This window comes from Manis javanica, chromosome 18 (genome assembly GCF_040802235.1).
Source record: "Manis javanica isolate MJ-LG chromosome 18, MJ_LKY, whole genome shotgun sequence".
Taxonomy (NCBI): Eukaryota; Metazoa; Chordata; class Mammalia; order Pholidota; family Manidae; genus Manis; species Manis javanica.
In genome coordinates, this window is record NC_133173.1 from 17,743,190 (window position 1) to 17,757,354 (window position 14,165).

Sequence of the window (14,165 nt, forward strand, 5' to 3'; positions counted from 1 at the left end):
TATGGAAACCGGGCACCAAAATGCCCATCAAAGAATGGGTTGAGCAAGTATGTCTACAAAGAAAAAAAAATCCTCCACAGTCATATGGATATATACTGAAGAGTTCAGAGATTATCTCTAGGAAGAGGTTTTGCCCATTCATTTGCTTCACAATGCTTTTTTTAAGTATGTTCAGAATTTTACTAAAGCTTACACATGCTCACTGTGCTATACACAGTATCTCTTCTATCTTCTCTTCATCTATTGTTAAAATTAAGCATATTTACAGTACTTCTATTATCAAAGGAGTTGTATAATTTTAGTTCAACAGAAATCATTTATTGAGCCTAACACTCCAAGGGTTCTTAGTTTATGCAAAGATAATCATATAAACGATCAACCACCATAATATAGGAGCACCAGGAAGAAGAAAGATTGTAGACTGAGGAGGAGGGAAAGAGGAGCTGGTTATTCAGAACAGCAAAAACACACATTTAATGACTTTGAGATTCTGGTTTTAATGCTGGGGATGAATTAAGAAAGACATCTTACAATGAAAAGCCACATTCTAAGTCACTGGGATTTTATTCTACAAGTCATATGGCAATGAAAAGCTTAATTCAATGACACAATCCAAGGTCTTCAAATGCAGAAAGGAACAACAGCTCTTTGCTGATTAAAACAGTCTTCCACTACGTTGCTGGACAGTGACTGTAATGGGGTATGTGGTGGGAACTTGATAATGGGGGGAATCTAGTAACCACAATGTTACTCATGTAACTGTGTATTAATGATACCAAAATAAAAAATTAATAAATAAATAAAACAGCCTTCCACCCAGTCCCTCTATAGCATTTCCCTATAGAGCAAAGAATACTTGCCCAAGCTTCCTGAATTGTCTTTCCAACTGATGAAGCTAAGAACAGTCAGAGATACATCTATCCTTTGAGCTGCCCCAAATCCTTCCTTCATGCGCTCTTTCAAATACAGAACAGGTTTTGGACCTACTTCTTACAAAATCACTTGTATGGGGAAAAGTCTGGGTGTAGGAGGACACTAACTTTCTTGGATGAATTATCAACATAGGTTTGTTGTTGACTATTGTGCATGACAAACAAAACAGTTCAAGACTTCTGAGGAAGGGAGGGCATAAAAAACTGGAGGTATGGGTGAAGCTCACAACCTGAGACACAGGGAGAAAAACCCAATTTACCTGACATGCTCACCTTGCAATGTGCAGCAACTCACCTGAACAACACCATAAATAAAAAGGATAATGCCCAGTACCAGCAGCTAAGGCAAGAAAGCTAAAGTTCATTCAATTTATAAAAACCAACAATTATAAAAATCAGCAATTGGCTTCTGTAAACACTACACTCTGACATTATAAAAACTGTTTAAAAACTTTACCACCCACTAGCCAATAGTATATGAGCTGCAATTTAAAAATAACATTACAGTTGTAAAAATATGACTACAATGAAGTTGTGAAAACATACATAATAGAAGATACCTGTCATCTGGAATGCAGTAACTAAATACTGGGTCTCCTGCAATATGAGAAAACTCTCATCTTACCAGCAATGATACTGGTACAGAAATAAGCCATATGGTATGGCAGCTTACACAAGATGAGAAGGCCTAGTAACTGTGGGATGCACAGTTTCAGTAACACCCCTTCTAGCTCTCACTACAGCTCCCAAATGCAATCCAGGACTCCCCTCACTACAGCCCTCTTCTTTCTGATGGGACCACTGTGGTTCTGAATATTCTGAATGGACAAGGTTGGACAAACCATCTAGTTGCCTCACCTCTTCTTCCTGCTCTGCACACCTGAGCTAAAGCCTCAAGCAGTACCTTAAACTGTCCTTTCAGAGGCTAGATGGAGCAGAAATGGGAGGAGCAGAGTGGGCAAAGTGGCTAATGTGTTCCTAAAGACGAATATTATTTTAAGTAGGACTTCATATTAAACCCATTCTGAGCCACATTTGCCTAATTTTAACTGTGATTTGAGGCCAGTAATTTAGAGTTAACTCAACTTTTTTTCCCTTACTTAAAAAAGGTCGACTTCTCAGAAAAATATTAACTAGAAGGATTCTAGCTATGCACTACAATAGTAACATCAAACACATCCCGAAAGTGGTAAGGTTTTTTCTTAAGAAGAAAACCTTACCACTTTCTCTCCTCAAAGTTTATAACAGTAACAAGGAAAGCAGATGATGTATGTGTTCAAGGGACAATGTAAAACAAATCCTATAACAGCAAATAGGGCTATTTCAAACAGACTATATGCCAAGATTCAGTCTAACTTAAGTACTTAAAAGAGAAGGAATAGTAAGTCATAAACAGGTAACCATTCAACGACTCCCTTCCTTTCTTTTTCAATTGAAAAAATCCTGGCATCTGCACTTTGAAAAAATATGCACATCAGTGACAAAACATATCATCCATATTAGAAGAAACATGCTTGTAAACAACTGACTTTGCAACTACTGTTTCAATTTTCATACTCTTAAAGGGAAGGAATATTGAATTCATATACCAGAAACCTAATCAAAATAATGCTGGTACTTTATTAAATTAAGCCAAAAAGAACTTACAATTTTTGCATTCTTCCCACTTTTCCTGAGTTGCTGAACAGCAAAGGCATGTTCAACATTGTCCATTGAAACTCCATTAACCATTGCAACTCGGTCATTTTCCCTAAAGAAAAAAAAGGTCACCAAAGTAACATGTTAGAGAAAAACATACAGGACAAGTTTAAGAAGATATTTTCAAGGTGGGTACTTCCAAAAAATATTCTAATTATGGGCTAATTAATTCCTTTGTTTTTAGATCAATGATAAGGTAGTATCAAGCTATTTGCTTTCCTATCTCTCACAAGAACATTTAGCAAGCAACTAACCACAGGGCATTAATTCTTTTTAACCATCAACACTATATTTCCAGAAAGAACTGAATAGGTACTACAATACACAAAATGATTTTTGGTGGTACAATTATAGGGCATTAAATGACTCTATGTCATATAGATGGAAAAAGTTATTCCATTTTTAAAAATAAAAAGCCTTTCTCCTCCCAATTTTCTTTAAATCCTTCTGATTATACTCTGGCTTTCTGCTAGTGTCTCTTTTGCCTCTTTATCTTGCTAATCTTACTGAATAGAAAAGGCAATACTCAGCAAGAGGCTCCCAAAGGCTAAATTCTACCCCAAAGAGTATTCACCATCTTCATTTTTACAGTAACTTTCTATTTAAGGTAAATGATATTAGCTCTTTTACAACAGACACAACAAGTGTCTCTTAGAGAATCACTAGCACACAGTATGCCAGCAGCTGAGGGCAGGAACTGTGCTTGTTAACATAGGTGGCCAGGAGAAACATGCTTACTGTAGCTGTCCTTCAGCTGGTCCTCCTTTCAGCACATCTGAAATTACTATTGAGGTTTCCCCACTCTGAAAATGAGGATTATCTCTTCCACCAGATATTGCAATTCCAAATCCAAATCCAGGAGCCTAAATAATTAATGGAAATGTTATTAAGAAAAACAATTGTTTACTATGTTATAGTCTACCATCTAAAAAAGTTAAAATATCTTTTAACTAGAAGGATTCTAGCTATGCACTACAGGGTAATCATCACAAACATTGGTAACTAATTACAGAATGACAGACTTAATTGTTATTAAGAAAAACAACTGTTTACTATGCTATAGTCTACCATCTAAAAAAGTTAAAATATCAAAACTACAGTCTTATTACACCTGTGATTCAAGCATTCACTTGCTTATACAATTACACATTGGAATGATCTACCCTGTTACAAGAATGCATGCTTTAATAAATCAAATGCTGGACATGAAAGAACATTAAAAATTACCAATTACATGACTGCTCTTCAAGAACTAAAATACATTTAAAAATTCTTAACACTGAAATCTTGAATTTATATCTGGTTATTATAAGTATTCCTAAGGGCACTGGCAGTGCTCCAGGGTGATCATTGCAAACATTGGCAACTAATTACAGAATGACAGACTTAATTGGCATATATACTGGGAGCCATCTTACATCATAAAATATCAGTCAATTGTTGTGAAAATCAATAAAAACATTATTTGAACTTCATTTATGCTAGAAATCTTTTTAGAAGTAGTATACTGTAATAATCTTATGTACATTGCATACAAGTATATATTAATCATATCAAACATTAAAAAATGTATTTTTAATTAAAGGAAGCTAGAATAAACTATACTTCAAAGTGAGTTTTAAATCTTTACCGCAATAGTTAAGAACAATCCAGTACAGAAAAAAATCAAAATATTTCCAAGTTATTAAAAAACTACCTAATTGCAAAGAAATCCACACCATTCCTTAGAAAGGACATGAAGTAAGGCATTCAGAGTAGTCTAAAGAAACATCAGATACTTTCCTAGGGCTCCAGAGTCACTACACCTCAGAAGTGTTTCATATAACCTTGTACTAACACTACACCCTACAATCCAAACCACTTGAGGATAAAGCCTGTCCAGTTCACAACAGAGGAGACCATGTCTACCAAGGACTGTGCAGCCATTATGACCTTCCCTCCTGCCCTAAAGCCTACTTTAGTGGCAAAAGAAAAATAAAAGATGAAAAACTCTTCTTAAAAAAGATTACAAAATTCCACTCCTTGGAACATACCCAAAGAAAAATGAAAATGTATGTCCACACAAAGACTTATACCCAAATGTTCAGAGCAGTATCATTTGTAATTGCCAAGTAGGAGAAACAACCCAAATGTCTATCAACTAATGAACAGATAAATAAAATGTAGTATATCCATACAATATTATTTGCAATAAGAAGAAATGAAGTATTGATACATGCTACAAAATGGATAAACCCTGAAAACATTATGTCAAGTGAAATAATCTAATCAAAAAGACCATATGAAGTATAATTCCATTTATATGAAATGTACAGAAAAGACAAATCTATAGAGACAGAAAGCAGAGTAGTGGTATGAGCCAGGAATGGGAAGGGATGGAGAAATGGGGGAGTGATGTCTTATGGGTATAATATTTTTTTCTTTTACAGTGTTTATTTAAAAATGTTTAAAAAGTCACTCTGGTCAACTCTGTGAGTATACTAAAAACCACTGAATTGTACACTTCAAAGGGTGAACTGTATGGTATGTGAATTATATTGCATAAAGGTAATGTAAAAAAAAGATTAATGTAAAGAAAAAATAAAAAGGGGTAGCTGAAAACAGTGGCAACTGCCTGAATCTGTCTATCTATCCTTCCAAAATAATACAAGAATCTCTACACAAAACCATCCTTTCAATACAACCCAGAGAATATGGCCAGAAGTCTAAAATTGCAAAAATAATGATTGGAAAGAAGTAACTCTTAGCACAGAACTGAAAATGTAAGACACTACTTTACAGAACAAATATAAATAAATTAAAAAAGATGGACCAGATAACTTCCTAGGGAAATACAGATTACTGAATTGACATTATTAAAAATTAAAAAGCTTAAACAACCCAACTTCTGGAGAAGAAATAGGGAAAGTTATGAGGGAACTGTTCCACAAAAAGCACCAGCCACAAATGACTTTACAGAGAAATTCCACCAAAACATCAATGCCCAAATAGTTTTGATGCTTCATAAATTATTTCAGAGCACTGAAAATCAAGGGAAGCTTCTAAACTCTTTTTATGAAGCAACTATAATTTTTATATCCAAACCTGATAATGACTGAGCATGACAAAGACAGAGCACTCTCCCAAATATTCAAGCCCAACATCATTTATCCATATCTGTACTAAAGCATTAACTAAAAAAAAAAGAGCAAAGAAAGGCCAACACCACACAAATATTCCATGACAAAGGGATTTATTCCACGTCCAAGACTGGTATATTAGGAAATCCATGGTATAATATACCGTTAATAAACCTAAAGAAAAAAATTCTATGATTATATCCATAGACCCTGAAAAGGCCTCTGACAAAATCCAACACTTACTACTGAGGAAAACATTTAAAGTTTAAGAAAATGCATTCTATCTATTGTAAAAGTTGTTTTTAAAGTTATGTAAGAAAATCCAGCTTCACACACATATGTAGCTGAGAGAGTAGTTTAGTAGCCTTTTTAGGTAATTATGGATATTCATGTTTGACTTTGTATCAAAATTTAGTAATTTATATAAAATTATATCAAATTATTCTATATCAAAATTTTCTATCAATTTTTTATTTCATATCAAAAATTGTTTTCTTAATTGATAGTTGCAATGTAAACTTTTGTACTTTGTTGTATGAGTACCTGTTGGCCTGTTTTGCACTCCAAATGGATATTTTATCCATCATGATTTTATAACAGCATGCCTTGGTCACTTGGAAAATACTTAGGCAATTCTTTAAATAATACACATTTTACTGTATAATATTTTTCAACAATCACATGTTAGTTAGTATCACAACCAATCTCATCAAAGTCTTGAATACTGAAAACTTACTGTGTTTGTGGTGTTAGGGAGAAGTCCCAATTTCAATTTTTGTTTTAAAATTGAACTTTTCTTCATTGGCAACAAATATCAGAGTTATTTTCATTGAGGCCAACAGGTACTCATTGCTTGAGAAAAATGTCTGCTAAATATTCAAGACTGGATAACATACATTCCTTCAAGTAAAAACAGTATTACACACAACATACAAATACATGGCTCACTGAGCTTCCAATTCAGTCACACAAATACTTAAATATAAAGCAGAAGGGCCTTGTGTATATTTCCCACTTCAATACACAGACTAACTTTTAAAATGTATATTCAAAAGCTGAGATGTGATAAAACAATTTTTACTGTTTTGAATCATTTTGAAACAAAACTGGAATTGTCCTTTTAAACTGTGTATGTGGCAGTGACATTCACCTCAATGTGGGCTACGGTGGCCAGTTCTACCACACCTCCCCTCCCTGCCTCTGTGCCTTCACTACAAATATCACCACAGTAAAAAAGACAAATGTCATTTCCATACTGTTGGAAAAACGGTTTTGTCCTAGAGCATAAAAAGGTTTCAGAGACTTTTTGGGGTCCTTAGGTCAAACTTCAAAAACACTGGTATTAGGAAGCACTGAAAAATGAGAAAAAAGAACAGAAAGACCCAACAAAACAATGGTACAGACTATTTACAAAAGACATTTAAGATGTTAACACTCACATAGAGAAATGAAAATTACAACTACACAGAGAATGGAAAAATTAAAGTATCCTAGCACATTTTGTTGGGGAGGCTGTAGTGAAACAGGCATTCCTTACACACTGCTGATAGGCAAGTGAAACTGTTGCAGCTCTTTAAGAGATGAATGTGGCAATTAATGATTAACAAAATTGCAAAAGCACTTTTCTTTTCACAGACCAATTTCTAGAAATGTACCCTGAAGATACATATCTCTCTCCAACATAATGAAAAAATACATGCACACAGTTATTTTTTGTAGATTGCTTGTAATTGCAAATGCTGGGAAAACCTAAATGCCCAAACCAAATACCTGTGGGCCAGTTGGGGATATGTGTGTGGGGGAATTTTATCTTTTGCTTTTTTTTTCCCCTTCTTTGAAGAGGCTCAGACAAATCTTTTACTTTATTTTTATAAAGAGTAATTAAATATATTCTATATATTTTAAATCTTTATTAAAATTCTGTATTTTTAATTTTAAAAATTCTATATAAATTTAATATATTCAAGTTTTAATACTTTAATGTTTTAATTTTATATAATTAAAAACAAAATGGAAATATTAAAAAAATACAAAAACGTCAGGTACTTTCAATGAGGAAGGCTGAGTAAGAGGAGAAGATACTTTTTCTTAAGATATTGTGAGCAAACAGAAGTGTAACTTTGGGCTGTGGTGAGCTAGGGCATAAAAACCCAGCTGAGACAATGGCTCCCGTTCATCTTTAGCTCTTAGTAGGACATGTAATCCTGCTAAATCAGTACCTGCTACAGGTCACATAATGACTACCCAAGAAGTCTGTAATTCCCAACTCTGGCTGCAGATGAGAATCATTTGGGAATAGTTTTAAAAACAGGCTGATGTCTAAATCCCTACTCCATACCAATTAAACAAAACTGGAGGAGGGGAAATGGCAGGCATTTTTTTTTAAAGCACCTAAGTGGGTGCAGCCACGGCTGACAACTTAGCCTTAAATGCTTTGTGAACTTCAGACCAGGGTAGTAATCAAAAACTAAAAAGCATTCAACTATTCCACTCTTTTCTTCTCCCTCCATGTCCACCATTGTCTTACTTGTCCCTTTTCAATAGATTTCTTACCTCTACTACACTGTAATTTACCCACCACCATATTCTAAGGGTTCAAAACAAACCTGACCCTGGCATTCCCCTGCCCATAGGTCCAAATTCCTTAGTATGCAATATCCTGAAACATAATGCAACTTGCCTCCCAGCACCCCCGTCTTTGCTCTAGACACACTTAACTAGCAATCCCTGCTTAAGCATGCCATGCATTATCGAACTATGCCTTTGTATCTGCTCTCTGCCTAGGATTCCATTAGCACCTCATCAGTTTTGCAAGATTCACCTCATCCTTCAAAATCCAGATACAATGTCATCTCATTCATAAAACCATCCTAGCTTTCCATAGACACTGCAGCCCATCCAGTATGCTCCTAAAGCACATGTACATACTTAACACATGGTGCTATTAAGTAGCCTAAGTATCAAGGCCCCATTTGGGAGGGATTCACATATTTACCTACATATTCCAGCTAAGTAAAACGCTGCAGGGGGTCTAACATAAAGTGATTTGTCAATGTTAGTGAACTATAGTAAGTATCTGACTCATTATTCAATTTAATTTTAATTAAATTCCCCCTTAGAGAGTTGTCTTTTTTAAACGTAGCATTAATTTGAGCATTAAAAGCTCAGATTTCTGGAAAACTTAGCAGTAGCCTGGATTTTGAACCTCCCTGCGTTCGCAAATAAAAACAAGCAGGGCAACTACATAACAAACCAAAACCCCTAGAATTTACAACAATACCAGGTAATCATTATAACCTTCAAGGTGCAAAACACAAGCAAGCGGGGATGAGCAACAGCTATGAGACTTGTGTGTTCCCAACACCCACATGGGAGGAAAGTCACAGGGTGTCTGTACCTAAAAGAGCCCCAAAGTAACTGATGGTTATTATTCACTGGAAAGAATGACAGGAAATTTAAGAACCGCAGCTAGAACTGAGAGAAATTTTGCCTATTCCAATAGTGGTCTAGGAGGCTGCATTAGAGCCTCAATCGACTGGAGGGAGCAGTATAACCCATAGGAATCCTCAACACTGACCTGCCAGGACCTTCTACGACAGGATCCCACACTTGGAGAAATACTGGCAGTGGAATCAAACCTGACTGGGACAGAACAAGAGAGAAACAAAACAGAAGGTCCAGATGAAAGTCACAAAGGGCACTGAGCTAGGAAATGTCGGAAAGCAGCAGTTATATTTTCTAAGCACACACACATGCCCATGTGTGCATGCACACAAACACACATGCACAAACTAAGCCAATTTCTAAAAACTAAAAAAAAAAAAAACTTATTTCACATAAAAACGATCCAAAACAAGTATCAGGATCAAATCCCTTAAAACATTACTATAAAGATAATGAATAGCAGAATAATAATATACCTACAGGAAATGAAAGCATGACAAAATGAATGCTCAAAAGAAGATTGGAGCTATTATTATTACAAAACAAACTGAACGGCATAAGAAACTATGCAAAACATGAAAAACTCAAACATGTTGACAGAATTCAAGAGCAAATTAGAAATTCCAAAAGTAATTTTAGATAGGAGGAACACAAGACCAAATAAACATAACAATATTGTGAGAAAAACGAATAGGAGAAATCTTTTTAAAAATGAAAAAGAAATGATGCAAGAATTTTTTTTTAAAAAAGGATTTGAGAGAAAATTACAAATACTGAAGACAGGCAGAAGAGACATGTATAGTAGTAGTCCCTAAAAACTAAACCAAAATAAAGAGAAAAAACAGTGAAAATCATAATAAAAAATTTTTTTTCCTGATATTCTAACTGAAACTACATCCTCAAAGGGCACACGTCACTGTAGGTATCTGTCGATATTTGAGAATTATCTAAGAATATCACTTCAGAGGGATGAACACCAAGATACATTCAAATAAAATGACTAGGTTTTAAGGAAAAAGATTCTTTGGCATCTAGGCAAAAACAGCTCATAACTTATAAAAAAAAAGAAACTTAGATCATCACCACACTTGGGACAGTAACCATGTTATGACAAAGACAGCAGAGTTAAGAAACTTAAGGAAACCATGAGCCAAGGATTTTATATCTAGTAAAACTGACCTTTAAGTATAAAAAAGCACAGATAAGCTAATGAACATGCAAGAACACATGGAACGTTGGTTTCATGATCCCTTCCTGAAGAATCTGAGAACTTTTTGACAATCAACATGACAAGAGATACACAGAGGACATGTGATAAGCACTAAATATCCACTTACTTTGAATACTAAAATTAATGAATACAAAAATTGAATTATGTAATAGTTATTTAATCTAGATACAGCAAAAACCATTTTTTAAATGGAGAAAGGAATAGGGATAGCATGTGTAAAAAGAATTTTAATACTGTTTTCAGTAATCAAAATTGATGGTGACAGAATTATTATTTTGAGGCAATGGTATGCTGTATTGGACTTATTTAAAAGACTAATGTGATTGCCTTTCTGATGGATTTTCAAAAGAAATGCAAAATATTCCATTTTTTCTTATGTATCTTTATGAAACAAATTTTATAGGCATCAAAATATAGTTGATTTTTATATGTTTACATGAGAAAACGTCCAAGATAATGTTTTTTATTATGGTGGTGGGGCAAGTGGTTTAAGGCAATATAATGTGATTTCATTTATTTGTACATGCATACACATATATGGTTATAGCCTCTGGATGGAAGAGCATCAAAAAATTTACTTCCACTATATTTCATCCTTTTAAGACCATAAGCAGCCATGAACAGTAATAACTTATGCATCTGTATCTTTACCAGGTAGGAGACTGAATTTGTGATAAATAAGAGGCCTGGAATCTGCTCCACTATTTGTCCAGTTTTACTGGACACTAGAATGCCCATTCCTTTACATAGGATTGTGACTGCTTTTGCACTGAGTAGTTCCAACAGGGACCCTATGGACCCACAAGGCTGAAATAATTCACTATCTGATGTTATAAAAAAAAAATTTGCCCACTAATGTGTTAAAGCATTTCTTGATTCCTTAAAAAAGGAGCTGGGGAAGAAGTCCTGAAATAGTGGATTCAGCTGCAGATATATCTAGATAATCTCCCCTCCAAAGATTCTTCTCTGCTCCCTTTAAAGATGCCCAATTGTCTATTTAAAGATTCCCCGTTGCCTTCCATTTCTTCCTTGCCAAATTTCTATAACCAGCTAACTTAATCCTAACTTTACTCCTCTCCCCTTCTTCCAATCAGCTCTCAACATTCTATGGAATCTATTCCAGTCATTTGTCTTCACATTGGATAATGGGATCACAGGATTTTAAAACTAAATGGATCCTAAGCAATTATTTGACTCAACTTCCTTTATACAAATGAAATCAGAAGTCCTAGGGGTCCTAGTGTCTCTTTACTTGCTGATAATGACCTCATGCAGGAACTCTATGGGACTTGAATTCTCTTCATTTGAATAAAAGAGATTAATGTTTTCAGCTTTGATGTACTTTGATTCTATAAGGTCAGTCCCAAGAGATTTAAATGGCTTGCACAAAATTAGTGGTAAACCCAAACTAGATTATAAGTAACAAGATGCCTATAGTTTTTCTACCTTACCTTGGTCATTCTCAAAATGTTGCTGAAATGATCTATGACTGTTAGATTAGTTCTTTTTTACCTGTGTCCTTAAATAGTCCCTTGGCTCCTCAAATTGTGTGTGTGTGTGTGTGTGTCCTATTTATTCTTATACTGTGACCCTCACTCTTCTGATTCTGGTTATCAATTTATAGCTTTCATTTCTAATTCACGTTCCATTTTCCTATATCCAGCTTCTTATAGGATGCCTCCAATTGCCCTCCTCCAAAACTATCATTTTCTTCACAAAACTGACCTCACCACCGTCCTAAATTTTAAAAAACCTGGAGACTTTGGCTCCTTCCTTACCAAGTTTCCTATTTTTATTTCATTGATTTTATTGCATTTATGTGTAGTTTATGTAATAGAATTATATGAGTTTTGAATTTCAGAAATTACATTCCGTAAACATTTTTTAGATTTAAAATTAAATTTGACATACAAGGGAGAACATTATATGCTGAGTCCAACTACCTGGGTTCAAGTTCTAGCTCTTTTGGGGCATTTCACTAGAATTTTCTGAGATTCAATTTACTCCAGGTGGTTGGATCCTACTTCACAGAGGATTAAATAAGAGTTCTAGACATTTATAATGCATTCTTATCAATGTAAACAATGGCTTTCAACCAGATAAACCAAGCCTACCTTATGTGCTTACCTCAGTGTGAATGCTTACCTTTTATCCATAGTATACCAGCTTAGAACTACATCAGCAAATAACATAAGCCATACCGCTTTCTCTCCCCATCCTCATCCCAAACAGCTTTACTGAAATATTTCACACATCATAAAATCCACCCTTTAAAATGTACAATTCAATACTTTTGTATATTCACACAGTTGTGCAACCATCACAATCAGTTCTATAACATTTTCATCACTCTACAAGGAAATTCCCTACCCTTTAGTCATCCTAACCCTAAGCAACTACTAATCTACTTTCTGTCTATTCACCTGCTCTGACCATTTTTTATATAAATGGAATCATACAATATATGGTCCTTTGTGACTGGATTCTTTCAATTAGCACAGTATTTCCAAGGTTCACCCAGGTTGTAAGCATGTATTAAAATACTTCATTTCTTTTACTGCTAAATAATATTCCATTATAAGGATGTACTCTAGCAGAAGCAAACCAGCACTCCCCCTCCCTGTCTCAAGTTCAGATAAGCTCCCACCCCCCCATGGCCCCTTGCCCAGGTCATTACCCATTGATTTGGAGATAAACTGTCTCTACCCCTGAGAAATGCCTATTGATATGCAGATGAACTAAAGCCATACCTCTATCCACCCCTGAGTAATGCCTGTTGATATGCAGATGCACTAAAGCCAAGTGAAACATTCTGGAAATATTACAATTTTACCCACAATTCCCTAATGATTTTAGGCATCTTTCCAAGTGCTTACTGGAAATTTCTGTATCTTCAGAGCAATGTCTAATTCAAATCCTTTGTCCATTTTGTAATGAATTATTTATCTTGTTACTATGGAGTTACAAGAGTTTGAATATTCTTATAAAAGTCCCTCATCAGATATACAATTTGCAAACATTTTCTCCCATTTTGTGGGTTGACCTTTCACTTTCTCGACAGTGTCCTTTGAAATGGAAGTTTTAAAGAAAGTATTTTTCTCAGGTTTTTTTTAAATTTACGTACATACAATAAAATGCACAGATTTTAGTGTACAGTTCAATGAACTTTGCCATGTGCATGCATTCACATAAACATCATCCAGATCAAGACATCAACCATTCTAATTCTTTTCCCCTTTACCTATTTCACCCATCCTCCTACTTCCTCCCCCAAGGCAACCACCTGCCTAATCTCTGTGCTTATGAATCATTTATTTTTGTTTGTTCTTTTGGTTTGTTTTTTAGATTCCACATGTAAGTGAAATCATATGGTACTGCCTTTCTCTGACTGACTTATTTTACTGAACATAATACCCTCTAGGGTCCATCAGTGTTGTCACAAATGGCAAGATTTCCTTCTTTTTATGACTGAGTAATATTCCAGCGTGTATATATGCCATATCTTCTTTACCCATACATCTACTTGTGGACACCTAAGTTGCTTCCATGTTTTGGCTATTGTAAATAGGGCTGTAATAAACACAGGAGTGCATACACCTTTTCAAATTAGTGTTTTTGTTTTCTTTGGGTAAATTCCCAAAAGTGGTATTATTGGGTTGTATGGTATTTCTATTTCTAGTTTTTTAGAAACCTCCATACTGCTTTCCATAGTGGCTGCACCAATTTACATTCCCACCAACA

At 34.8% G+C, this 14,165-nt stretch overlaps 1 protein-coding gene across 8 annotated transcripts in view; it reads right to left on the minus strand.

The window, feature by feature from the left end:
- Positions 1-14,165, minus strand: part of TJP1 (tight junction protein 1) — a 271,810-nt gene that overhangs the window by 71,738 nt on the left and 185,907 nt on the right. For all 8 annotated transcript variants that reach the window (XM_073227124.1, XM_073227123.1, XM_073227121.1 and 5 more), the window contains 2 exons: positions 3,369-3,493; positions 2,580-2,682 (listed from right to left, as the gene is read on the minus strand). In XM_073227124.1, the coding sequence (XP_073083225.1) occupies positions 2,580-2,682; positions 3,369-3,493 (228 nt within the window). The remainder of the gene's footprint in view (positions 1-2,579; positions 2,683-3,368; positions 3,494-14,165) is intronic.